This window comes from Crocodylus siamensis, chromosome 14 (assembly GCF_052110815.1).
Source record: "Crocodylus siamensis isolate JL-2025a chromosome 14, ASM5211081v1, whole genome shotgun sequence".
Taxonomy (NCBI): domain Eukaryota; kingdom Metazoa; phylum Chordata; order Crocodylia; family Crocodylidae; genus Crocodylus; species Crocodylus siamensis.
In genome coordinates this window covers 3,200,977-3,226,034 of record NC_143408.1, presented here as the reverse complement: position 1 = coordinate 3,226,034, position 25,058 = coordinate 3,200,977, and the positions used below count along the sequence as shown (strand labels likewise).

The following is a 25,058-nucleotide window of genomic DNA, read 5'->3' as shown; positions in this document are numbered from 1 at the left end:
CAGGCAGCCGCAGCAACACTCACTGAGGAGCGCCTGATCTGATGGTAGGGCTGCACAACGGGCAAGCCCAGTGGCGTCACCCACTCCACCGTCCTCCCGGATTGGGAGATGAGGCGGGCGCTGTCCGTCAGCCAGGCCTGCAGAGAGAACCCCAGTTAGCTTGGCCTCCACAGAGCTGGCCCTTGCTCCGTGCCCAGAGCGGCTCAGCCTGTCCCCACCGCCCCTGCCCGTGCTGTGGCAAGCATGAGGTGACACTCCCACTGGGCCAGGAGCCCAGTCCCCTACTGGTCCAGCACCCAGGGAAGCCCAGCGGAGGGGCCTGTACCTGGATCTCCCGTGTCCTTGAGAACATCTGCTGGAGGATCAAGAACGCCTTCTGGACCAGGTAGTGTGACGCTGCCCACAAGAACTCCTGGGCAGAGCAGACGCTGGTTGAGGGGCTCGGCTTGGCATGGCACCAGGACCAGGTGGGACAGCTGCAAGGCGTCTCCCACCCCGCCAAGGACCCCCTCTCCCCCTGCCAGCCGAGGCCCATGGCACTGCTGCAGGCTGGGGGAGCCAGAGGCTGTAGCTCTGATCCAGCTGCTGCGTGCAGACAGCGTCAGAGCTCAGCCACTGGGTGCCTCCTTTAGCTCCGACCATACCCCCGGGGGTGCCACGCTGGGGTCTCGGCTCCCGAACTGCTGTCACCCGCTCCCCCAGTGAGGATTGTGGGCGGATCCTGGGGGACTGTGAACACCCTTGAGAGCAGCCCAGGCTCAAACCTAACAAGGAACTGGCTGGGCCTTGGGGGGTGCGGGGCAGGGCAGGGTACAGAGGCCGTTGAGTCTGACTGAAGACTGCTGCGTGGCCCCTCAGATGTGCCAGGCACAGGCCCCTCCCTGGCCACCCCCTGCCAGGGCCTCATCTGGGCACCAGGGGAAGGAGGCATGGAGGGCAGGAGGGAGAGGGGTGGTGCTTGGGCTGTTTCACACCTCGGGGAAGCCATCGTTATCCTTGAGCTGCTTCTCCATCTGGAGCCGGCTGCCGTACCGGGTGACGCCGTACACGATTGTCATCACCGTCTGCTTCACCAGCTTGCGCTTGATGAAGCCCTCCAGGAGCTGGGCGATGTGCACACCTTCCTCTGCGTCCTGCTGCCGCAACTCCTCCACCTGTGGCCGTACAGAGGGCAAAAGGGGAAGGAGAAGGAGGCATTGGGATACAGCTTCCCCAGGAGCAGAGCTCCCTTGAACAGTGCTGCCTGGGGGTAATGGGGTCCCCTGGTGTCCATCCAGGCTGCAGTCTCCACCCCCACCACAAAGAGCAGCTGGGGAGCTTCAGGACCACAGCAAGAGCTGACACCCGCTGCAGAGACCAGAGCTGAGACATGAGCTACCCACCCTGAGCAGACCCCTGAAAGTCCAGGCCTGTGGGGCTAGCACTCAGGACACCTGGGCAGCCCAAGACAAGTCCTTTTCCCCCCCTCTGGGCCTCAGTTTCTTCCTATGAATGCCAGAGGTGGCAGCAACCCCCTTCACATGACAGGATGACGTCTCTTGGCACTGGATTGCCACGTGCATGATGAGTTTGTTGGACCTCAGCGCCATTCCCTGCTCCAGCATCTTTCACACTTCCAATCTCGCCCGGGGGGCAGAGTCTCCAGAGGCACCAGGGGCCAAGTCCCCGCTGTGGGCCCCTATGCAGTCATCTCGCTCCCTTCCCGGGGGTCTCTGGGCTGACCCCGGAATATCCACTTGTCTGCTGCAGGCTGTGCCCTGCCTCTTGCCTGTTGCTATGGGGGAGATCCCACAGGGAAGGAAACCAGGGACCGAGTCAGGGCCTGGGGACACCAGCTCTCAGGCCCAGCTCCAGGATGACGCAGCAACTGGCTCTGGCTCCTTCCTCAAGGGCTGGGACAGCACTGCCTGACCCCTGGGGACAGGGGATGCCCACTCCAGGGGAAGGGAGGTCTCAGCGGGGTGGCAACCCAGTGGCCCCCAGGGCTGGCTCACCTGCTTGGCCACGGTGGTGTAAACATCCTGGGGCTCGTCACAGGGCATGAGGTTGACAGAGGTGGCACCGATGAGGTCCCGGCCGAGGGCGGCATAGTGCTGCAGACCGTTGCAGGAGCCGTCCTGCGGGAGAAGAGAGCCTCAGTGGAACCGAGACACAGGTGGCTCAGGGGAGCGCTGAGCCAGGGCCACGTCAGTGGAGGAATCCACAGCGGGGGGGAAGGGGCTTACACCACCTTCCAGCATCCCACAGGTGAGGTTGGGAAGGGTGGAGGAAGGCACGTGCTGCCTGCCGTGGCTGCAGAAAGACACCCCTCCCCCTTAGGCAGGAACACTGCTAACCCCTGTTTCTCCGCATCACGAGGGCACCCAGGAGCCACTACCTGGGACTGCACCAAGGCCCAGGACCCTCGGGTGACTCACGTCACTGCTCCTGCTCGTTTCCCCACTATGAAGCACAGTCTCCCTATGTGCCAGGGGTCCGGGAATGTCTGGGAGAAGCCTGGACGTGACAGGGCATCTAGAGGCAGTGCATTCATCCCTGGATGGCAGAAGCAGCTGCTAATTAAGAATCAGCCCAGTCACGTGCATGTGTATATAGGGTCGTGAGTGCATTGGCAGGTGAATGTTTATGCATATGGGGGCATGCATGTGTGTTTGTGTGCACACACTAGCTCCTCTTGCATGCACCCTGGGCTGGGCAGGCTCAGACAGTAGGGAGCACTTGCAAACAGCCTGACTCCTTCCAGTCCATGATCCTGGAGTAGACATGGGGCTGTGTCTGGCTGATAAAATCCCACCCCTTGCCTCACTGCAGTCCAGGGCCTCCAAAGCTCCCCAGGGTTTCCCTCAGCTCCCCCCATCCCACTGAGCCTGACCTGATGGATGGGGAAGTGCGAGATGTAGGCAGCAGGATCAGGCACCCGCGAGGCCCGGGCGATCTCCATACAGCAGGCCAAGACCTGCCACGGCTCGTCTGTGCCCATCCACCACTTGCGGCCCTGCGGGGAGGAATGGTACAGTGTCACACAGCAGAGGCAGTGCATATAGCCTAGAGTCCAAGCCAGGGACAGACCCCTAGGGTCCTGGCTCCAAGTCTCCCCGCCTCCTCCCATGCTTTGCCTCTTTTGACTGCAACCACACAAGGGCAGGGGAGCCCGATGCCACCCAACCTCAGCTGCGGGCTCACGTAAGTGACAGTCTGTGACGAAGGACCCTGAGAGAGCTGGATTCTAGCTGCAGATCGGTGGGGAGCACTTTGGGGGCGGCTTTGCACGGGCAAGCTTTACCGTAACACTGGTAAACAGTTCCCTAAGTAAGGCATCTAGACGCCCGTCACCCCAGGGGCAGATGGCAGCCTAAGCTTGGCAGCAGGGCCCAAGGACTGCCCCCCTGCCTGGCTCCCCATGACTTTGTTTCACTGTACTTCATGAGGGCTGTCCCTGGGTTCAGACCATAGTTTTATAATTGGTTTGTGGCTGACTGAGCCTGAAAAGAAAGGAGGCGGCCCTGAGGGAGATTGGGAGAGACGGTCCCAGGGCAGACGCAGTAAAGCTTGAGTGAGGAACAGGGAACTAAAATGGCTCAATAAAGACAGAGCCTGCTGTACTGCTGGAGACTATCAGCACCCTGCTCTCTGTCGTTTAAAGGAAGAAAACCCCTTTCCTCCCCAGAGCTGATGGAAAAGGAGTTCCAGAGTTCGGGGTGCTATGGATTGCCAGGGACTGAGCCAGGGCCTCGAAGCCAGAGGCTTGGTGGGGGTTCCAGGTTAATCTACCACGGGCCCAGTTCCACTGCTGATGCCAGGCTAGTGCTGGGTGGCACAGCCCCTGTGGCCTCGCGTTGGGAACAGGCAGCACCCGGCCGGCTGGGGGCTGCCCACGTGGCCAGAGATTCCCACTCCCACAACCTACTGTGAGTGGGTGGTCAGCCGAGTCCAGGATGTCCTCCATGATCTCTTTGGCGTAGGCCAGCCGGTCCTTCAGTGACTTGTTCTTCTTCAGCCCAGTGAGGTTGACAAGGTGGATCCTGAGCCAGTCAAAGCCGCGGGGGCCCAGCGGCTTGCCCTTGGCGAAGAGCAGGATGCCACGGGCAACGTCATTGCGCAGGTGGTTCAAGTAGGGTGGGCAGGGGTAGGTCCTGCCCCGGAAGTCCATGTTGTGCGGAAGCCAAAAGACTTGGTCCCGCAGGTAGCTGGCGATGGACAACATGTAGAGGGCATCCATCCGCAGGCTGTACATCTCTGCTGTCTTTTTCCGGCACTGTGCCAGCTCCTGCCTCATAGCTGCCTTGCCCTCTGGGGAGCCCATCCTCGCTGAGGTCTGCTTTGATGGCTTGGGGGCCTCCGAGAGTGGGGGTGGGATGTCCAGCTTCTCGGAGCCCTTGTCATTGAAGATGGAGATCACGATGTCCAGCACAGGCTGGTTGATCTTCCAGGGGCAGTTGCCCAGATAGTTCAGGGCATCCAGCACAGGGTGCAGGGTGGCAGAAGGGCATTCATCCAGCAGTATCTGGTGCTGGACGGCACCATCTGTGCTGCGCATCAGCTTGGTGGGGGACAGGATATAGGCGCCGAAGCTGGGGGAGACCCAAGGTATGGGTGGGCACAGCATGGGGATTTGGGAGGTGCTGAAGGTCAGCACGGCCTTGGCCGCATCCACCACCACGTGACTGAAGATGGGGTGGGGCTTGATGAGCCCAATCTGAGGGGTTGAGTCACAAGTGAGAGCTGGTCACAGCCAAGCCCAGAGACTTTTGAACTCCCTGCACCCAAGCGTAGCAGCCCCAGCACCTGCCCAGCTGGGCTCCTCATCTGTTGAGGGCCACAGGGACTGTCATGGAGAAGGCCAGGGGGTGTGGGGTGAACTGGATGAGAGAGGCATGAAGGGGAAGATGCCCACGTGTCCATTCACGCCCGAGTGTGGGCATGGGTCGTCAGGGGCCTGAGCAGAGAGCAGGAAGGAAGCAAGGCCCATGCACAGCATGGGGGCGGGCACTGCAGGCAACCATAGCTCCCTGCAAACCTAAGTAGATACCTGCCTTGCTTCATCCGAGCCACCTGGCACCATAGGGCAGAGACGGATGCCATGAACCCCCAGCACTCCCTCAACCAGGCAGGGACCAGGCCCTGCCCTCCCAGCTTGCAGTCCTCCCCACTCCAGGCCCATGCCCCACTGTACCCGATGGTTGGCGCTGAAGGAGTAGACATGGTAGAGGACAGGAATGAGTTTCCACTCCTGGTTGCAGTTCAGCAGGTTGCTCTGCACCTTAAGGACCTGCACCATCAGCTCCACCAGGCAGATGCCCACTGCCACACGCACGGCCTCGGGCCAATCTGAGTCTCTTTTTATCAGCAAGGGGCTGGTGCTGGCCTCCAGCTTTTCCCAGTACTCCCGTGGCAGATAGCTGTCTGGCTGGTGGGGGAGAGGGGGAGCCAGGTGAGGGGCAGGCAGGCTTCCAGGAACACCCCTTCTGCTCATGCATGCCCTGTCCCTGGCCCTGCCCCATCCTGGCCCCCAGACCCAGGGGCTCTGTGGAGCTGGACAGCCCAGAGATCGAGCTATGTTCTGGCAGAAGGAATTCCCCCAGCCACTCCAGCCCAGGGTTCCTTGCGCTAGCGGGATCCGCACCCACCCACATGCCACTCAGATCCCCTTCCCCAGCCTGATCAGCAGCTGCTTTCTGCTCCCTGTTCAATTGGCGGTTCTGCCCTCTGCTCCCTGCCCTGTCTCCCACTGTGCTACCCATACCTTCTTCAGTCCACCACATGCCACATTCAGCAGCTCCCCGTGCCCCCCCAGCCTGCACAAAGGAGTTGCTAGGGATGATACCTCCAGCTTGGAGGGATGATACCCGAGCCTGTAGTTCCTGCGGCACCCCCACAGGCTGTGGAGCCTCTGAACAGGGGGCATCTGCCCCCCAGCTCTGCCTGCCCAGCCCACCTCCATGCTTAAGGCTGAGCAGACTCCAAGGGCACGGGAGCTGCATCTGCCCTGGCATGTGCCTGGCCCCTTGCTGCCCACCGTGGAGCCAGCCTCACCTTGGTGTCTCTGGCCAGAAGGTGGACATAGTCCTTGTAGACCTTCTGGACTTTGTCCAGCACCTGGCTGCACACCTTCTTCTGCAGCATGTACTTGCTGTAGACCTTGCTGCCCAGCTCCTTAGCCACTACTGCCAGCATCTCACCCTGGGGCGGGAGGTTCATCAGGGTCTGGAAAGGAGGACAAAAGTGAGGATCTCACGGCAGAAGGGCCTGTGCCATGAGGCAGGACCTTTCCCAGCTCCCCGAGAACTGTGGAGACCCTGCAGGGCCGGTGCCCTACCTGAAGCATGATCTCTACGTACTCCTTGTCCTTCAACAGACACAGGTAGGGGAAGAGGGCCTTCGGGCCAGCCTTCTTCATGTTTTTAGCATGGTGTTGCCTGGACTCCTGCAGGCCTTGCAGCAGTGACTGCTGCCACTGGGAGCATAGCGAGGCCACGTGCTTCTGCTGCAGAGGAGGGGAATGGACAATGAGGTGGGGGCAGCCATGGCTGCTCACACAAAGGTCCATGCAGATGCTCCAGCTTCCCCCTGCCTGGTGTCACCACCAGCCTCTTTGCCGCACCCCCAAGACAACTCCTTGCCCTTCTACACACCTAACGTATCAGCAGGAGGTGCCCCCCCCACACCCAGGATCATCTGCTTGCCCAGCTCTGAACACAGCAACCATTATGTGTCCCATAATTACATCCATCTCCCTGGACAATCCCTAGCTGGAGAGAGCTGCTAACGAGCCCAGCTCAAGATGGGGGCTATATCCCTGCAGGGCTGTGTGGTGCTAGAAGGGCTCTCCAGCCTTGGAGGATGGCTGTGGGAATCTTCCACTCTGCCGGGGTGTGTGGAGACGCCATGGCCACATCAAGCCATGCCAGGCCAATACCGTATGGGCTGGAGAGTGGCCCCCACTGTATCCCACAGCCTGTGGCTGGCCCCTCTCCAGCGGTACCCACATGCTTACCGCTTTGACACTGCACTGGCTCAGGGACCCAATAATATTCAAAGACGGTATGGTGACGGTGCTGGCCATCTCCATGTCCAGCTGCTTCTGGAAGAGCTCCTGTAGCTCTTGCACTGAGAAGTCCAGCTTGGGGTAGGGCCCAGCCAGCTTCTGCAGGGAGGAAGAGGGTGGTCACCGCAGCTCAAAGCTGGGCCTGGCTGCAGACCCCAAGGGCTTTGATCCAGGCAGGCAGTGGCACAGCAGAGACTCAAGCCCAGGTCACAGGCAGGCACACGACCCGCTGCAGCCTCCAGGGCGGGAAGATCCAAAGCTGGTGGCACTCCCAGCCATGTGCCCCATAACTAGGGACCAACTTAATTTGCAGTGAGACCAAGTTTTTCGCAGGCGGCAGAACCAATTTAAAGGGTATTTCACAGCAGGCTCTGTCCCTCACCACTGACTGGCAGAGGACCCCACCCCCGCAGCACCCCCGCCCTTTGCTGCTGATTGGCGAGCCAAAAACTGCATAATTAAAGAGCAAATCCCACAGAAATAACCGTATTATTATAGAGTTGTGTGTTAAATTTAAAATCTATATCTTTGTCTTCCAGTAAGCTTTCACAGGGTTGATTTTGTTGGAAGTTGTGGTTTTGTGATTTTCGCAAAAACCAGTGAAAAATGGTCTTGGCCACGACTCAAGCAGGTCCCTACCCAAGGCCCATGGTGAGGCTGGGGCTGCCCAGGGATCAGAAAGGCAGTGGGAACCTTCTGGGGATGGGCGAGAGCCACAAGGAGAAGCCCTGGGTCCCAGGCTGGGGAGGACGGCTGGCAAGTATCTCTTGGTGCTGCATGGCTCAAGCTGGGGAATCCCAGGCAAAGCCCCACAGTTTGTTAATACAGGGCACAAAGGGGAAGGTGGCTGCAGGCAGCTGGTGTGGGAGACTGGAGCCTTCCTATCAGTCGCTCTCCTTCCCCAGGCCTGCTGGGGAGCCATGGCCCCCTCCTCTCCCAGGACAGAGCTCCTCCAGCTCCACTCAAGTCCAGGCCACAGGACCCCCACTTGGGCTCCAGGGGCCCTGTGAGGCCATGCAGAGGCAGGCAGCACCAAGCGAGGGGGATGCTGTAGAAACTCACTCCTGGGTAACCAGATGGGTCCCGCGTGCTGCCGAGCAGCAACGGGCAAAAGTGCCCGGTCCCCCACAGCAGCCTCTCCGGCCCTGCTGGCGCCCTCCTGCTACAGGGACCAGGGGGATTTCGACTTGCTGCTTGGTTATTACTGTGCAGAGAAGGCCCAGCTGAGAGCAGTGCTCCATCGTGCCACACTCTGGATGCGCGTACAGAAGATAGCCCTGAGGCCGAAGGGCTGAGAAATGAGGCCAGAAGCTGGAGGGAGGCTTGAGGCATAGAGGGGAAGCGGCTTGGCCAGGGTCCCCAGGAGGGCAGGGCAGAGCTAGGAATACCAGTCCTGTCTCCAACCCACCCTGGGGAGTGCAGGGTTGGTCTCAGCTGGGCACAAGCCCCCTCCCCAGCACCGGCAGCTCAACAGCCTCTTCTCCCCATCACCCTGGGACCTCTCTGTGCCTGGGGTTAGCTCAGCCAAGGCTCACCTTGGAGTAGAAGTTCCGGAGCACGGGTTTTGTGTAGGCCTCGGCCTGGGGTGGGGGCGGTAGCTGGTATTTGGGCTGGATGACCCGCAGAGCTGTCAGCACCATCTCCTGCCCATCACCCTCGTAGATGACATGCTGGAAGAGGTCATTCAGGTGGAAGCCATCCTTCTCCAGCTGCTTCATGCACCTGGGGTGGGTGGGTGGGGGGTGAGTTGGGGTGGAATTGATCCCCAGCAGCCCTTGCCACACTCTGTGCTGCTCTATTTTCCTGGGAGGGCTGCTCCACTCTGGTCCCAGCAGCCGCGAGCCCCCCACCATGCTCGGCAGGCTCCTGGCATGGACTCAAGGCCAGCTCCCCCAGCTGCGATCACATACCCAGACCCCAGGGCTGGCATTCCTTGCTGCCTGGAGAAGCTGCTATACTGGGATCCCCTGAGAGCCCAAGAGTCATGGTGCTAAAGCCAAGGTGTTGGCAAAAGAACTGCCACCCTGCAAGTGCCTGGGCTCCGAGCGCCATCTGGTGGCTGCCACGTGGTAAGTAGCAAGTGATGGGTGGGCAGCAGAGAGGACGACAGAGTCCCAGGAGCCCTGGGACAACTGCAGGGAGGTTGGCGTCTCACCCAGGCATGTCTGATGGTAAGCAACCCTCCCTCTGCCAACCCAGGGCCCAAAGGAACCCAGCACCCTTGGCTTCAACTCCCCCACAGGGCACAGTGCCATGCACCCGGCTGCCACGCTCCACCCGAGGCAGCTGCATCTCAGCAGGTAGAACGGATCCCCAGGTGCTTGGCCGAGGCTTGCAAGCGGCGCCGTTTGCTTATCAGGCCTCAAGCCCTGGCTGAGAGACCTCCATTGCAGCGGCACCCGGGAACCCCAGGCAGGATGGAGGCCCTACGGTGTTAGGCGCTTAGTAGGGACAGCAGCCCAAAAAAAGGGGAAGGGACTGGGCCAAGGTCATGCTGGGTCCAGCCCTGTGCTCTGCCCACTGAGACATACTGCCTTAGAAGACTGGCCAGGCGCATCTGAGGATGGGAAGAGGGGATATCTGGAGCCTGACAAGACACCAGGGTTGTGTCAGGAGTCTGGGCAGTTCCTGTGTGTGGATTTGAAGCTGAGCTCTATGGGCACCTGGAACAGGAGCCGCCAAGGAGACAGCGCTGCTGGGAGCAACAGAGCCTCTCCCGACCCACCCTGCAGCATCCCCGAGTCCAGGGAGGGGCTGGGACCCTGCCCCAAGGGATTTGCCCAGGCACCGCAATCACCATCAGGCCAGCCCAAGACATTCCCTCCCAGAGTCATCCCTGGCTGCCTCTTGAGATGTCTCTGGAGTCTCTCACAGGCCCCAATCTACTCTGCAACCCTCTCCAACGCACTGTGGCTGCCCACGGGTCCCAGCGGGGCAACAGGCTGGGACCCACAGGCAGCTGCCGGTTCCTGGCACAGGAGAGGAGGGAGCAGCAAGCAGGCGAAGGGGCAGTGGAATTGCTTTCTGAGCACTGGGTTACAGAGCCTGGAACAAGGCACACCCAGGAGCCAAGGGCACCTGAGGAGAGGCTGGAGCCAGAGTCAGGAAAGGGCAAGGGCACAGCAGCTCCCAGATCTCAGCTACTGCCCAGATCCAGGTGCTTGGGATGGATGCACGTGCCCCTCTGAGCACCATGGTGCAGTGGGGAAGCTGTGCCCCAAGGCTGCTGGGAACAGAGGCTAGAGGAGGCACCAAGCAAAAGTCAGCTCCGAGCCCCTCTCACAGAAGCCTAAGACCCAAGAGCTCTGGCTGGCTGCGTCATCCTGGCCCTGGGCCTCGTCTCCCGGGGCTGCGCAGACTCACTGTCTGATTTTCTTGGGCGCACAGGACACGCGGCCCATGCACTCCAGCGCCATGGCGTAGGACTCCACGGTGGGCTTCAGGCCAGCGTTGTGCAGCATGAAGAATATGCCACTGACCTGTTTCAGGGAGCCCTGGAAGAGGAGAGGAGTTGATCAGAGCTGGGGGAGGAAGGGAGCAGGCAGAGAGCCAACTGCCCTCCCTGTTTTCCCAGGACAGGCTTTGAGCCCTTCCAGCCCCTTGGCCTCTCCTGAACCAGTGCACCGAGCACCCCCATTGAAAGAGCCACTGAGTTTGCTGGATCTCAAACTACACTGCCAATGGAGGTGGCACCGGAAGCACCAATGCCAGCTCCGGGCCAACTGGAGCCAGGGTGCAGGGTCTGGGAAGCTCCCAGACCAGCTCAGGTCCTGCCTCTGGGACGGCTCAGTTGATCCCCCCACCCAACACCTGGTGTGGATCCCAGCCGCAGGGAGCTGTGGAGTTCGGACCAAAACAGCTCAGAAAACCCATCAGGAGAAGCCGCCAGCCCCTGGACCGGGCTCACAGGGTAAAGCTCCACCGATGGCGCTTTTGGGGCTTGAATCCACGGCCTCTCCGCCCAAGAGCCCGAGGGGTAAGCTCAGCGCCAGAGCCCGGGTACCTTCTTGGCCCAGCCACGCAGGAGGATGTTGTACACCTTGCTGCACAGGAGCTTGCGGTACTTGCGGGAGTGGTAGCAGAAGACCAGGCACTGCTGGGCCCACTCGGGCTTGTCCAGGAAGAGGCAGGTCTCCAGGTAGGCCATGATGGTCTGCTGCATGCCCCGGTGCTTGTCCTTGTACTCCAGCTTGTCCGCTCCGGCCGGCCTGGGGGCAGGCGAGCCCTGCTTGGCGGCCTTGCGGGCACCGGCTTCGGCCTTCCTCTGCTTCTTCGCGCCCTGCTCCACCGCCTTGGTGCAGGCAGAAGCCGTCAAGAGCCGCTTCTCCAGCTTCAGCTCCAGTTTGCTCTGGACTGACTTCTCGGGGAGCGAGGCAGCCCTGGCCCTGCCCTTGCCCCTGCCCTGCCCCGCAGGGGCCTGGGTGCCCCCCTGGCGCGGCGGGGCCAGACCCGCCCTGCCCAGCGTCACGTCCGGCGCGGCGCTGGCTCGCAGCTGCTGCATGCGGGCTTCCAGCACTGCGGGACAACGGGGCGCGGGGGCCAATCGTCAGAACAAAGGTCACGCCCGCGCCAAGGGGCCCCCAACCCCGCCCCGGGCCCCACTCACCCTCCAGCAGCTTGGCCCCGCAGCGCCAGGCCTCCTCCTGGGCGCTGGCCGAGCGGCCCCGCAGCGCGGCCCACAGGCGGTCTGCGGGGACACGGGGCGGTGAGGCGCGGCGCGCGCGTCCACGTGCAAGTGCACGCACACGCACGCACGCGGGCGTGCCCACACGTAGGTACACGCCTAGGCGTGCACACGCGCGGGGCGACGCGCGCACAGCCCAGACAGACAGGCGTGTCCAGCGCACACGTGGGACCCCCCCCCCGCCGCCGCCGCCGCCGCCGCCGCCGCCGCCGCCGCCGCCGCCCGGTACCTGCTCCCCGGGGCCCCGCTCGCGCCGGCAGCCGCAGTGCCCACATGCCGGCCCTGCCAGGCCGCGCCGCCACTGCGCAGGCGCGCGCCGCGCGGCCTGCCGGGAGCTGGAGGCCAGCGAGAACTACAACTCCCGGCGTGCCTCGCGGCTCCAGGACCTGGCTACGGGAGCGGGCCCTGGCGGCCGGAGTCGGGGCTGCAGACGCTCCCCGGGCGGCTCCGGTGCCCCTGGGCAAAGGGGGTAGTTGCCCCCCCTGGGGCTGGGTTCTTTGCTTTGAACCCCCCCAGCCTTCCTGGAGCCCCTTTGCACCCCCGCCACCCTTCTGGGCACCAAGACAGGAGGCTGCAGGGGGTAGCGGATGGGCACCTGGTGCCTTGCGCCCCCCTGCACCGCGGCGCCGATGGGGCGGACTCGCCCCCAGCGCCCGGGGTGGGAAGCGCTGACGCAATGCGGCTCATCGCCCGGACCCGAGCGGGCACCGCAACCCGGCGCTGCCGCCCAGAGCCCTGCCCTCCCGGGGACTCTGCAAGCGGGGCAGAGGGGTGCTCCGGCCCCTCTTCAGCGAGGCCCTTTCCGCGGGCGGAACCAGCTGCCGGGAACCCGATGGCGGGCCGGGGGAGCTGCCCTTCCTCCTCCGCGGGGTCTCGGAGCCGACAAGCCCCTGTAGGTCAGCGCCTTCCTCCTCCGACGCATTCGTGTCTCAGTCATTATCCCCCAGGCTAGCCATCCACAGCAGGCACCCGCGAGCCGTGCCGGGCCGCTGGGGGTGCGTTTCTGTGCGCGTGTGATCATCAGGCACACGTGCGTGCGGGTACAGGGATCAATTAATCTTCAATTGTGTGTGTGTGTGTGTGTGTGGGGGGGGGGGGGGGGGGGGGCGGGGAGTGATTACCGATCCTGATCACCAATCAAACCGGGGGCGAGGGGCGCTGCAACCACTGCCCCCGGCGCCTCACGCCGCGGCTGAGCGCGGCCCCTCGCACCCGCCAGATTTATGAATGGGCCGGGCCCCGCCCCCGCGCTGCCATTGGCCGGGCTGCGCCCCGCCCCGCCCCGCCCCGCCCCGCGGGGAGTCGCCGCGCGCGCTGTCAATGGCACGGCGGCCCGGGGGCGAGCGCACGGCCCCGCCGGGCCCCCCGGAGCCGCCCCGGGGCCGCGATGGCGCGGGCGGGCCGGCGGTAGCGCGGGGGCAGCGCCGCGGCCGCGGGCCCCATGCTGCGCGCCGGCTTGCTGCGCCTCGGGCTGTGCCTGGCGCTGGCGCTGCTGGCGCAGGGCCGCTACAACCACCTGGAGGGCGACGTGCGCTGGAGGCGCCTCTACTCCGCCACCCGCTTCTTCCTGCGCCTGGACGGCGCCGGCGCGGTGGCGGGCACGCGCTGGAGGGAGGCGCCCAGCAGTGAGTACCCGGCGCTGCCGGCGGGCGCCCCTGGGAGGCCGAAGGGATTTGGGCACCTCCCTTCCCTGTTAGGGCTGCTGCTGGGGGGGGTCGGCCCCTCCATCCCTTGGTGCCTCTGGCTCTGGGTCTGCCAGCCGGCTCCTGGGGGGCTGTGATAAGCCCATGAAGATTGGGAGATGTTCAGACACTATTGTCAGAGGGGCCAGATAAGGTGGGGGGGGGGCAGCCTGGCCTTGCCTTGCCCCGGGGGAGCTGATTGTCCAGCAGTGATGGAGTCTCAAGGCCTGGCTTTCCCCCCATCAGAGCAGGACGCCGACAAAACCCCAGCAGCCGCAGCGCTCTCCGCGGGGAAGGGCGGCGAGTTCTCAGAGCAAGGGCCCAGAGGTAGAGATCAGCTAGAGCCCAGTCCCGGGTTGGACCTGCGGCTCACGGGATCGGCCCCATCTCTGCTGGCGAATGAATCGACTCCTAGCCCGCGGCTGCGGCAGATTCGTTCCTCGCACTTGACACCCGCGGAGCTGCCGTGACCCCCAGCTCGGCCGCCTTTCCGGCCCGGCGGAGCGACAAAGACGCCGTGACACCAGCACCTTCCTGCCCCTGCCCCAGGAAGGGGCTGGACAGGGGGCCTGGCGGCATTTTTTCCAACTCTGCCCCCGACTCCAGACATAACCTTGGGCGAATCCTTTAATCTGCCCAGGAGGGTCCCTCCCCTTCCCAACCTTTCCCTCCCTTTGGCTAGTTTTAAACTGGACCTTGGCAAGGGCAAGAGGAGGATGCCAGAGCTGGGACCTGGAGCTCTATCCAGACCCAGCCCTTGCAGCTGAAGCGGTCCTGCAGCCTGAAAGCTTCCGACAGGCGCATCCGGCCCCATCCAGAGCCCGTTCCCCGCACGCTTGGGGCGCTGTTGGGCTCTGCCTGCAGCTGGAAGGCAGTCCAATCCACTGGCACGGCTGCTTTTGCCTCTTGGCGGTGCCCTGGGCGGCCCCGCTGCTTCCCACAGGGTTTCTGGAGAAAGGGGACAGCCGATGCTATTGTCACGATGCCTTTGTGGAGGGCGCACGGCCTGCTACGCTCTCGGGGAAAGCCGCCAGTCCGAGGAGCTGGCACAGCTGGGCGTGCATGGCTGGCAAGGCACAGAGCAATGGGCTGAGGCTGCAGCAAAGCCCAGGGAAGGGGTTTCCCATCACTTCAGAGAAGTGGGAGCTGCCAGGCACTCCCATGGCAGTACTGAGGGGCGATGGGTAACATTACTGCACGGAGCTGCACAATTGTCCCCCAGCGCTGGCCCCCCAGCTCCAGCCTGGCACCAGCCCCAGAGTATAGGCAGCTCGAGCTCTCAGAGGCCGACAATCCTCAGGCTTCAGGGCCCTGGCGCCCCCCTCCTTGCAGCAAGTCCCAGGGTGGGCACTGCAGCAGATGCCAACCACGGCCTATATCCCTGCCTGGATACAGCAACAGCACCACGGGCATCAGGCTGATGCCACATCTGCTCTGCCTGGCACTCGGCAGTGCCACCGGCTCATGCCAGGTAGGGGCGGCCTCAGTGCCTGCAACCCCGAGGGTCCCTGGTTCACCAGGCTCGGCCAGTGATTATCTGATCTGCGGAAGCAAAGTCCTGACTAAATTCCACTCCATCTCTGCCAGTCCCCACCCTGCACGTCTCCCGGTAACTGCGCCAAAAGGGAGTTGGCACCAAAGTGTAGCTGCCAAGTGGGGGATGGGAGATCAAGGAAGTCGCGGGGGCAGGTACATCCTGACCCTGTTTCTACCTGCCCAGCTGCCCCCCACCTCGCCATGGAGCTCTGGGTTATTGCCTCCTGCCACAGCTGAGGTCTGTGGCTTATCTGGGGCACGTCAATGGGCTGATGCTGCCTGCCCCGCGCGGCTGCACAGAACGAGGCGCTCCTCCCCCTCGATCCTCTGGACAATGGTCAGGGTCCTGCTGGCCACTGTCCTGAGACCCAGGTGGCATCAGCTCCTCTGGGGTCCTCCAGCAGCCGGGCAGTCCTCCTTGCTAAGCCAGCGCAGGATCCAGCTTCTAATTGCGGCCACAGGTTTACGAAGCCGGGGAAGCAGAGATCCCGTCGGGTTTCAGCTCCGGGGACTGCGACCGAGAGCAGGAGAGCACCGGCTATTTGTAGAAAAGCAAACGGCCTTCGTTATTAATAGCGGCGGCCCCAGACGCCAGTAAATTGGAACGGGTTTGCAACTGCCTGATTAGCTCTGCACTGGCCGGCTCGCAGCTTTGCCAGCAGCGCAGAAACAAAACCAGGCAGCTTTGCTTCTGAGCCCAGCGAGCGCCAGGTGCTGGATTCCCCCACAGACCCCAAGGGGAAGATATTCCACAAGCCAAACAGCCGGGACACTGCTCGACAGATGCCGGTTTTGCTAGTGCCTAGGGGAGACCAGGCAGTCAGCCAGGTGTGAGTGGGCAGGTACGTCTGCGCTGCGGAGCCAACTCGGGCATCTGGGTGTCCACACGGATGCTTCCTGGCTGCAGTTTGGTGGTGCTTTATGCCTGCACTGCCTGGCGTGGTGCAGAGATGGTTTCAGGTGGGCTGGGGAGAGGTGAGTGCACCCTGCCATGAACTCCTCAGCAATAAGTGCTGTCTGGGGCCACGATCTGGGCACTCAGGTCATCTCCGGCCAGTGATTCCCATCGCTCTCGTGTCCGAGGTGCCTGTTCCTTTGGTGTCGTAGCTCCAAACCCCTTCCCTGACCCTGCTCCCAGTGCCGTCCCTGTGTCTGGACTCCCTGCTGTAGGATCCCGCAGGTCTGTGCTTTCCTCCTCAATCTTGCCCGCTCTCCGGGTGCCGGCTTGGGCCCTGGGAAGTAGCAGGGAGACGGATGCCAACCCGGTGGCGGCCTTGACCGCAGGAGCGCGGTGTGTGTCTGGGGAAGGGTGTCGGGAGCCTCTCAGTTCCAGCCGCTTCGCCAGCCGTGACGGGCAATCAGAAACAACAACGAACCTGGTGACCTTTGGTCTCCGGAGGCGGCTGCACTTCCTCAGAGCTGGCCTCTTTAATGAAGGGCTTCCGTTCGCGCGCGGCCACCCCAGATCCCCTTGCTGCCGCCTCTGCCCCTATCCACGCGGTTGCTCAGGACCTGGGCGTGATGGTCAGTGTGGCTTGGGCTGGGATCCTGGGTTTGTACGGGCAAGCTGGGCTCCCCGGGGGCAGCAGGCAAGGGGTCCTTTGAGACTGTACTGCGGGGTCTTGGACCTCGAATATCCTCTGGCTGTTTCCACTGTGCATGCTGCCTTGTCGGTCCCAGGTCTCCCCAGTCAGCACCCGGAGCCTGGGCCTCTGTTTTATCCGAACGGAGTCGCTCCTTTGGCTCCAGCACTGACCCTGGGCAGCAAAGAAGCCGGGATACAGCGGTGGTTAGACCGGCTCTCTTGAGGCCCGTTACAGAGAGCGGATGCAGGAGGCCTGAGAAGCTCAACTCACGTTCATTTGTGCTGGCTAGGAGGGAGCGGGCAGAGGGCGGCAGCTGGTAGGACATCCCCGAAAGGGGCTGCAATCTCGGGGCTTTTCCTAAAGCCCATCCCAGCAGCACGGTTTGATGGACCAGGAAGCAGGAGCTCTCGACTCCAGGGCCTAATCCTAGCTTGGATGCTGCTTAGCACCTCAGTTCCCCCACTGCAAATAAGGCTGCCCGCGCTTGCCCCCCCTCTCCCCAGCCGTGGCGTGAGGACGAGCCATTTCCCGGCTGCCCCAAGCGCTGCGGTGAGCGTGCCAGACGGGCGTGCTGGGGATCAGGCGTTCTGCTGGCCGAGCCCCACGAGCGGCTGCACGGCAGCTCGTGAGCTCCAGCCTGGGTGGGCGTGAGCTAACACGGTACAGGGGTGGGGGAGCAGGGGCGTCTGGTGCCTGGAGTAGGAGTTTCTCGAAAGGGCTCTGGGAGCTCCCCCTGCCCGGCCCCAGGCCTTTTCCAGCAGCCAGATGCACACGCTTGCGGGCATGCTGGTGTTACAGCCGCACGCTCCAGGCCTCAGCGTGTGCTCCCACCCCCCGCAATACACGCTCACCAGCCACCGGGCACGGGCTGTTCTCCTTCCCCAGCTCCCACCCACCCACCTACATTCCTGTCCACGAGCTCAAACCCACCCGCATTCCCCTGCGCACACGCCCTCCACATTCTCACATGCCCTTATCATCTGCACCTGCACACACGCATGCCACGGCTCCCCTGGCTGCATTCTCCGCCTCGCACACGCACACACCCTGCCCCCCACCTTATTCATGCCTGGACAAACACGGGGCCGTACGCCCCCTCATGTGCGCACCCCACCCATTGGCATGGATGCTTGCCATGCGCGTTGCATGCCGATGGGCTCGGCCTTTGCATGTATGGCACGGCAGGGCTAATGCGGGCGCAGAGAGTATCGTGTGCAGTGTGCCTGGACATGGAGCATCGGCATGGCGTGGGTGCTTGCATGCAACGTGTAGCGTCTATGTAAGTAGGCTACACACTGAGCACGTGTCCATATGCACCTGTGTGCCCATATACACGCTGGTGTGTCTCACTATGCATGCTTACACACACAGTATGCACACACACCCTCTTTTCTTCCTCCTGGTGTAGCTTCCCTCTGGGCCCAACCCTGAGTCCTCAAACCTTCAGCAGGTCAGGTAGGAAGGCAGGCTGGGGAGGGGGTGCCAGGAGAGGACAGATGGACACAGAGCAGGGACGAGACCAGCTCCAGAGCAAGGGCTGCGGGCAGGAGACCAGTCCACCATCGAATCGCTTCCATCTGCGCAGTTCAGTCCCTTCTTTCCCCTCTAATCCCTTTGCTTTTCTCTGGCATCAGTGGAAGGGGCCAGGAGCAATTGTCTGCCTCTGTGCTCCCAGCCATCCCCCTTTCAGGTGAGCGAGCTCAGTGTAACCACTAGGCTGAAGCCCCCAGGGGCCCGCTCTTCAAGGACCACACAGGCCCGGGGGCCACGGAGGTCAGAGAGATCTGGATGATCTAACAGCAGGGTCAGTTCCTCCAGGTCAGGGACCGCGGTTCGGCTAAGCACACAGACACGCCGGCTAATTAAGGAGGATCAAGGCGGGGGCAGTACAGGTCAGGGACCGACTGCTTGTTCCCGACGAGCGGAGGTTTTGCTTGGATCCTGCCAGCTTTGCTCCCGGGAGAAAATCCTCGCATGCAGCTCCAGGACTTTGAGCGTGTGGCATGAAGGCCCAGGCTTCCCTCTCTCTGAGCATGCAAAAGTGGCTGGGATATTTGAACCAAAATTGAGCAGAAGGAGCTCCCAGCCCAGGGAGGATCGTTGCCCATGGGATGGACACGGCCCCTCCGGGAAGTGACCGTGCTGCCTTCCACTTCAATGGGGCAGCAACCTGGAAACTTCCATCATCCAGATAGAAAACAAAGCCCAAGGTTCACATTACTTAGCAGCTGCCTTCGTTTCCTCCCCCAGGGCCCTTTGGCCACCTCCCGCTGCATCGATTGCACCCAATCCTTGGACAGGCACATACGTTCCCACTCGCTTTGCATGGTCCGTCCTGGGCTCTGAGGACAAGCCATTGCTACGGTGGACGTCATGGTGCACCATGAGCTGCACCAACTGCATCTGCTCTTCACCAGGCTCCGTTGTGAGCTAGTGTAAAATCAAGGATGGATAATTGCCAAGATGAGTGTCTTTGTCCAAAACTCTGGGCCAGCCTCCGCAGGGGACAGGGGACCTCTGCCACTCTCAGCACTGAGCTTGCACCAGCCTGGTACTGAACCAAGGCCTGAGCACGCTCAGTGTTGTACTGACAGAGCAAAAGGCTGGATCCTGCCCCAAAGCTGGCCATCTAAGCATAATGCAGAGACAAATATCGCGGAGCAGGGAGAAAGAGAACCAGATGAGATGGCATGCCTATACTATGTCCCCAGAGCCATGGGACAGGGGCAGCCATGGACCTGCCCCTGGCTCACACCCATCCAACCTGGAAATAATTCCCCCAGGAGAGGGCTGCTTTGATTCCTGCAGCTGAAGGGGGGATCCCCGGAGAGGCATGTCTCTGCTTGGTGCCTCTGAGCAGGCAGGGGTGCAGGGGCCATGCTCGAGGGTTCCCAGGCCTCAGCTTTGGCTGCAAGACTGGCACACCCATTTAACTGCCAGGTCCCCTGTAGCGTCAAAGGTTTTTTAAGGGGCTGAAGCAGGGCAAACAGAGTCTAGGCCAGGTCTTGCTCATCACCAACATCGCAGGGCTGTACCAGCCCAACCTGAGATAGTAGCGCCCGGAGAGCTCAGGGCCCGGGTCCAAGGCTTGGATTCGGACCCATGAGCACTGCACCCCCGATCTCCTCCTCTCCTGGGCACCGTGGGTAGCTGCCCTCCCGATGTCCCAGTTCTCTGGGAGGCAGGTTTCAGACGTGCCTTTTGTGCGCGTGATGTCTCCGCTCCGGGGGTGCCCATTGAGCTCCCGAGGGCCTGACCCGTTCGCCGTGAAAGCTGGAGCCCTCGTCCCGTCTCAGTGGCTGCCTACGAGCAGGGGGACAATAGCTCCGAACGAGAGGCTCTGGGAAACCTTGACACAAGAGGATTCCTCCAGGGCCTTCAATAGAGCCGGGCTCTTCAGCCGGCTAAGACGACGGGAAGAGGGCGGTGACCACGCAGCTGCGGCTGTTTTGTGGCAAACCCTTCCTCTCGCCTGCGTTCAAACACATTCTTGTTGGGGAAAAAAATAAATCAAAAGGCTACCCTTGGGATTAAGTACTGTCTCACCCTAGGCCAGGCCGGTGAGGGCCCCCTGGCCTTGTGCCCTTTGTGGAGGCATTTAAAAGAGGAAGAAAGAAGAAAAGGAGGGATGGAAACCCTGCTTCTTTGAAGCCGCCAAAACCCATTGCTTGGAGCATCATCCCTCAGACCCGGCCTGTCTCAGCCGTTCATGGCAAAAAAAGGTTGCTCGAGGCCTCACCCACCAGGGAAGACCAGGTTGGAAGCAGCTCGGTGATTTGTCTTGCATTTGACTGCGGCTTGTCGGAGCTGAAATGCAAGGAGAAAAAGCCGTCCCAGCGCTCTCAAGTCGGGGGAGGAAGGAGGCGAGGGAAACCAGACTCCTCGGCCCTGTTCTTGGCTCTGCTGAGGACTGCAATGGTTGGAGCAGGGAAGACCTGAGAGTCGGGATGCCCGGGTCCTCTCCCAGGGCAGCAGGCTGCGCGTCAGGGCAGCTGGCCCTCATGTCCGCTGTAGCAAGATGTGGAGCCGCGGTGCCCGAGCTGCGCCTGCAGTGCTGTGGCAGACGTTCAAGGCTCTGCGTCCCCCCATCAGTCACAGATGTTGCAAGCAGGTGGGATGATCCATATACACAGGAATGCTACGACGGGCAAAAAACCTGAGTGTCACTGGGCCAGAGGCCACATCCGGCCCCCGAGCCTAGATTCCCCAATTCCACCGAGAGTTTGACAGTGCTGCTGGGTGAGAGAGAGAGAGATCATGAAAGCACATCGAGCAGCTGCATGGAGGGGGAGGACAGCCACTGATCTCATTCTGTCCAGGACAGGACCCTTCCAGGGGATGCAAAGCCCCCTCTTTTCTCCTCTGGAAAGGCAGAGCACTGGCATTATCCTGCTAGCGTCTCCTGCCCCAGCGATCAGGAATATCGGGATAGAGCCGTCTCCAAGCCAGGTCTCTGGCCTTGGGAGGCTCGATGAGCTGGAGAATAGTCCGCGTGTTGGATGCCTCCTCTGACCCAGCCACCCTTGGGCCATGTTCCAGGCTGGAACGAGTTACTCTGCCAAAAGCAGCACCTGGCCGTGCACCTTGGTCCGGGCCAGAAAAGCGCCCCAGGCAACGTCTCCAGACACCCAAATGATGGGATCGGAGAAGCCAACTCCCTCTGCCAGCTTACAGGGCCCTCACTCATCCCCCTGCCTGGCCTCCACCGACCCCTGCCCTCCAGACGCTCGCCAAGCACTGATGGAGCTCAGCATGGCCGGCCCCGCCTGGGCGGGCTCCCGTCCAGCGCAGGCTCCTGGCACGGTCAGGCGAGTGCCAGGCTCCTAGGCGCCAGTGCCATCATGGGGCCAGGAGGGCTGGGCTCTCTCTGGGGATCCTGCTAACAGGCAGCTCCGAGGAGCCATTGAAGGAAAGCGGGAGATGATGAAGGGGAGCAATTTAGCAGTGTCCCGGTTTTTGTTCGCTGTCTCACGGTATCACACCTTCCCCGTCTGTCAGCTCAGAGATCCATATTCTCTCCGAGCCCAACGTGCTTTGGGATTTGAGAATGAATCCAGCAGCCAGGGGCCTTTCCTTCTCAAAACTAGCCCCAGTTAAGCCCAGCTGCTAACCACTAATTGCTGCTGCCAGCCTGCCACTACAGCAAATTATTCATTTTGCCGTGGTTTCCAGCTGTATAACGATGCAGACCTCTGTGTAGGGCCCCGAGCTCTGTGGAGTGACAGACAGCTACGGAAGAACCAAGGATGGTTACTTTAAAACCAAAAGCACCCTCAAGGCTTTCCCTGCATTAAGCCTAGACAGGGACAAGCCGAGGTTTGCACTGATTAAACTAATCAAGACTTACAGTTGCTTGTGATTAGCTCAGCAAGCTCCATTAGCGTCCTTCTCTGGGGCTCCCAGGGCATTTTGTACTGTCAAAGTGAGGCCCTGTCCCCCCCGGAGACGGCTCTATTCCCATGTCTGTCACTGCCTCAGTTTCCCATTTCCCTCCTGCCTCGGTTTCACCTTCCACCCCAGGTCTGCCTCAGTGTCTTTAAAAGGTCTTTGGGGCAGGGGCTCTGTTTTATACCTACACTGCTTAGCTCAAGCAGGGCATGAGCAGCAATCCAGCTACGGTAAAGAGATAAGCCAGGCAGAAGTCCCATGAGAACAACCCACAGGGCAGTGCCCACTGCATTTCCCCCCCTGCTTTCATCAGCTGTGTCTATTCAGGCTGTTGCCTTTGAGCCAGGAGCTGTCACCTTTCCCACTGCCTCTGCTCGAGAACAAGAGGCTTCAATGGAGCAGGTTAGTCATTCACAGGTTCATGTCCTAGCATCACTGTCCTGCCAAGTGATAATGTCCTGCCACCAGCTAAGGAGCAAGGCTGCCTTAGAGCACCGGGTTTCAGCAGCTGGCTGTCACCTTTCTGACCCTCCGGTGTGGGGATGGACCCTTGGGAGACATTCAAGGATGTGTTTGGTAGCTGTGTTAGTCCGAGACAAAAAGAAATGCAAAACTCAAGAACTCTTGTTTCAGAGATGATACCTTTTATCAAGCCTCACAGGGCTGGTAGTAGGTGAGCGGAGGTCAGCAGAGCTGGGCACCGCGGCTGTGAAGGGAGATGGTCAGAGGCTGCTGTGCTGCTAGGGATGGAGATCCCTTCAGAACCATGTACAATGGACTTAATCCCTAGTATCCTAAACAAATTCTCACCAGTGCTTTCAATGGTATTGAGGGCCCCTTGTTCATTCTAGGCCCTGCTCCATACTGTTACAGAGGGCTGTTAACCAGCTGCCACCTTCCACCCCAGAAGTGGCTGCATTTCAGTAGCAAGCAACACACTCCCTTGTGCTGTTGCATGTAGAGCCATTGCACTCAGACTCGCTGAGGCCGTTTGCTATGTAGGGAAATCATATACACCACCCCACACACACACCGATGGGGCTTGTGCCATACCACCCTGGGTCTCAGCTCACAGGACCAGGAAGCATGGCTGTCCTCTGTGGCCATCCCTCTGATCCGTCCCTGTGTCTTCCTCTCTCCCCCTCCAGACATCGTGGAGATCCGCTCGGTGCATGTGGGCGTCGTTGCCATCAAGTCTGTGCACACGGGCTTCTACTTGGCCATGAACAAGAAGGGGAAGCTCTACGGGTCGGTAGGTACAAAGCCGCATCTCTTCTTTGGCCTCCGTGTGTCGCTCACGGCACTTGTGGTCTGTAGTTCCCTCCTGGCTGGGAATCGGACTGGTAACCGAGAGCCCGCGGTGTAGACGCTGGCAGGGCCCCGTTCCAGGATGCTGTGTCTGATGCAGCAAAGAGGAGTGGGCCTACATTGCAGGAAGGAAGCCCTCGCTCTTGGCAGAGGGACTGCAGTGGGGCAGGTGCAGAGACGGTGCACAGTGCCAGAGAGGCTGGGAGCAGACCCCAGGTATCTGCTTGGTCCCTTGTTGTAACTGCTGCCTCCCAGAGCCATGGACAGAACAGGGCAGTCCCTGGCAGGGCCCCGGTCTCAACCCCAGACCTCCTCGGCCTCCAGGAGCTGGGGGTTGAGAAGCCAGAAAGTCCTGACTCTGGTTCTTGTGCTCTAACCACTAAAACTTACTCCCTTCCCAGAGCAAAGGACAGATCCCACACTCTGCATCCCTGCCTAAAGCTTAGGGGAGAATCCAGGAGTCCTGATGATCTCACTCCTGGTTTAAGCAATTAAATCAGAATCACTCAAGCACCCGGCGCCCAGAACTCCCCAGCAATGCCCTTTAGATACTAGACAGAGCCCCCAAATCCCCCCACTGACCCCCTCTCCCCATCTCACCAGCGGGCATACAACCCCAACTGCAAGTTCAAGGAGCGCATCGAGGAGAATGGCTACAACACCTACGCCTCGCTGCGCTGGCGGCACCAGGGCCGCCAGATGTTCCTGTCGCTCAATGGCAAGGGGGTGCCTCGGCGGGGGGACAAGACGCGGCGCCAGCACCTCTCCACCCACTTCTTGCCCATGGTCGTCTCCTGACACCTGCTCATTTTATAGCCAGGACTTCTTGTTGCTACTTATTTTTAAATGAAAGCACAGGGTGAGGGGGAAACTCTCCTTCCCCAGGCACTGGGAGATAAAGGATTCCTACCCGTGCTGCTTCGGAGCTAGCAGTGGCTCACACTAGAGACACCAGCTCCTGCCTGGAGACCTCAACTCAACATAGACCCAACTTGGGTCATCCCAGAGACACCAGCTCCTACCTGGAGACCTCATATTTACACTGACCTGCTTTAGGTCATCCCAGAGACCCCAGCTCCTTCCTACCTGGAGACCTCAACTCTACACAGACCCATCATGGGTCATCCTAGAGATCCCAGCTCCTGCCTGGAGACCTCAACTCCATATAGACCTATCTAGGAGATCCTGGCTCCTACCTGGACACCCTACCTGTACGCAGCCCCTTCTCGATGGCTGACAGCCCCCGAGTCTCATGCAGCAGGTCGCAATGAAATGGCCCAAAGATCTATGAACTGTACTCAACATCCCCTCCAAGAGAGTGAAACCACAGAGGTGGGAGCAGGCAGAGACTTTGGGGGGGCTTTTGATTTGGTTTTAAGGTGTATGCGTGCTTATATTTATTGTATTGTATAAGGTCCATGGAAATTAAAGAGGTATTTCTTACAGTAACCCAGGGGCTGCACCTTGGCCAGAGGCAATGCTTGCGACATCTGCTTATGCCGGTCTGGGTCCTCTGGGCACGGTCAGCTGCAAGGCCTTCTGTCAAAGGTGCTGGTTGTGCTGAGGAGGGGGAATGCAGCTGTATCTGGTGTGGAACGCGGTTACAGTCCGAGCACCTTCCTGAAGCGGTAGGAGAAGCTCAAACTACCTTTGAGGTGCCTGTGAAATGCTTTGCAAGGCTCAATGTTAGCTGAGGGGAGCACAATCTAAGGGTAGCACAGGCAGCCAGGATGGGAGTCTGCTCAGAAGAGCAGAGCCAGAGGCTTGCTGCTCCAAAAAGCAACAGGATCTAGAAAGAGATGGCAGGAAACAGGAGTCAGTGGATCAGG

At 61.2% G+C, this 25,058-nt stretch overlaps 2 protein-coding genes across 4 annotated transcripts in view; one reads left to right on the top strand and one right to left on the bottom strand.

The window, feature by feature from the left end:
* Nucleotides 1–13,172, bottom strand: part of POLRMT (RNA polymerase mitochondrial) — a 17,270-nt gene extending 4,098 nt beyond the window's left edge. Inside the window, exons 1-17 of the mRNA XM_090027910.1 lie at nucleotides 13,079–13,172; nucleotides 12,403–12,601; nucleotides 11,959–12,185; nucleotides 11,652–11,732; nucleotides 11,049–11,560; nucleotides 10,409–10,539; nucleotides 8,581–8,767; nucleotides 6,995–7,144; nucleotides 6,317–6,484; nucleotides 6,034–6,204; nucleotides 5,174–5,407; nucleotides 3,908–4,696; nucleotides 2,873–2,995; nucleotides 1,995–2,117; nucleotides 975–1,154; nucleotides 326–412; nucleotides 24–137 (exon numbers count right to left, since the gene is read on the bottom strand). Of these exons, the coding sequence (XP_089884036.1) occupies nucleotides 24–137; nucleotides 326–412; nucleotides 975–1,154; nucleotides 1,995–2,117; nucleotides 2,873–2,995; nucleotides 3,908–4,696; nucleotides 5,174–5,407; nucleotides 6,034–6,204; nucleotides 6,317–6,484; nucleotides 6,995–7,144; nucleotides 8,581–8,767; nucleotides 10,409–10,539; nucleotides 11,049–11,560; nucleotides 11,652–11,732; nucleotides 11,959–12,185; nucleotides 12,403–12,601; nucleotides 13,079–13,172 (3,570 nt within the window). The remainder of the gene's footprint in view (nucleotides 1–23; nucleotides 138–325; nucleotides 413–974; nucleotides 1,155–1,994; nucleotides 2,118–2,872; nucleotides 2,996–3,907; nucleotides 4,697–5,173; nucleotides 5,408–6,033; nucleotides 6,205–6,316; nucleotides 6,485–6,994; nucleotides 7,145–8,580; nucleotides 8,768–10,408; nucleotides 10,540–11,048; nucleotides 11,561–11,651; nucleotides 11,733–11,958; nucleotides 12,186–12,402; nucleotides 12,602–13,078) is intronic.
* FGF22 (fibroblast growth factor 22) lies at nucleotides 13,031–25,058 on the top strand. 3 transcript variants are annotated; one of them, XM_090027754.1, is made up of 4 exons: nucleotides 13,031–13,354; nucleotides 13,658–13,738; nucleotides 23,070–23,173; nucleotides 23,833–25,058. In XM_090027754.1, the coding sequence occupies exons 1-4, from the start codon at nucleotides 13,171–13,173 to the stop codon at nucleotides 24,025–24,027; spliced, it is 564 nt and encodes a 187-aa protein (XP_089883880.1). In that variant the 5' UTR covers nucleotides 13,031–13,170; the 3' UTR covers nucleotides 24,028–25,058. The 3 variants fall into 3 exon arrangements, with proteins under 3 accessions (XP_089883880.1, XP_089883881.1, XP_089883882.1); XM_090027755.1 differs by lacking the exon at nucleotides 13,658–13,738 and having other exon boundaries at nucleotides 23,833–25,028; XM_090027756.1 differs by lacking the exons at nucleotides 13,031–13,354; nucleotides 13,658–13,738 and adding an exon at nucleotides 13,747–14,882 and having other exon boundaries at nucleotides 23,833–25,034.

Bases quoted from the DNA above. Each gene is read 5' to 3' on its own strand.
- FGF22 (XM_090027754.1), top strand. From the start codon at position 13,171: ATGCTGCGCGCCGGCTTGCTGCGCCTCGGGCTGTGCCTGGCGCTGGCG. The intron at 13,355-13,657 runs GTGAGTACCCGG...TCCCCCCATCAG, and splicing joins CTGGAGGGAGGCGCCCAGCA to AGCAGGACGCCGACAAAACC. The intron at 23,174-23,832 runs GTAGGTACAAAG...CCATCTCACCAG, and splicing joins AGGGGAAGCTCTACGGGTCG to CGGGCATACAACCCCAACTG.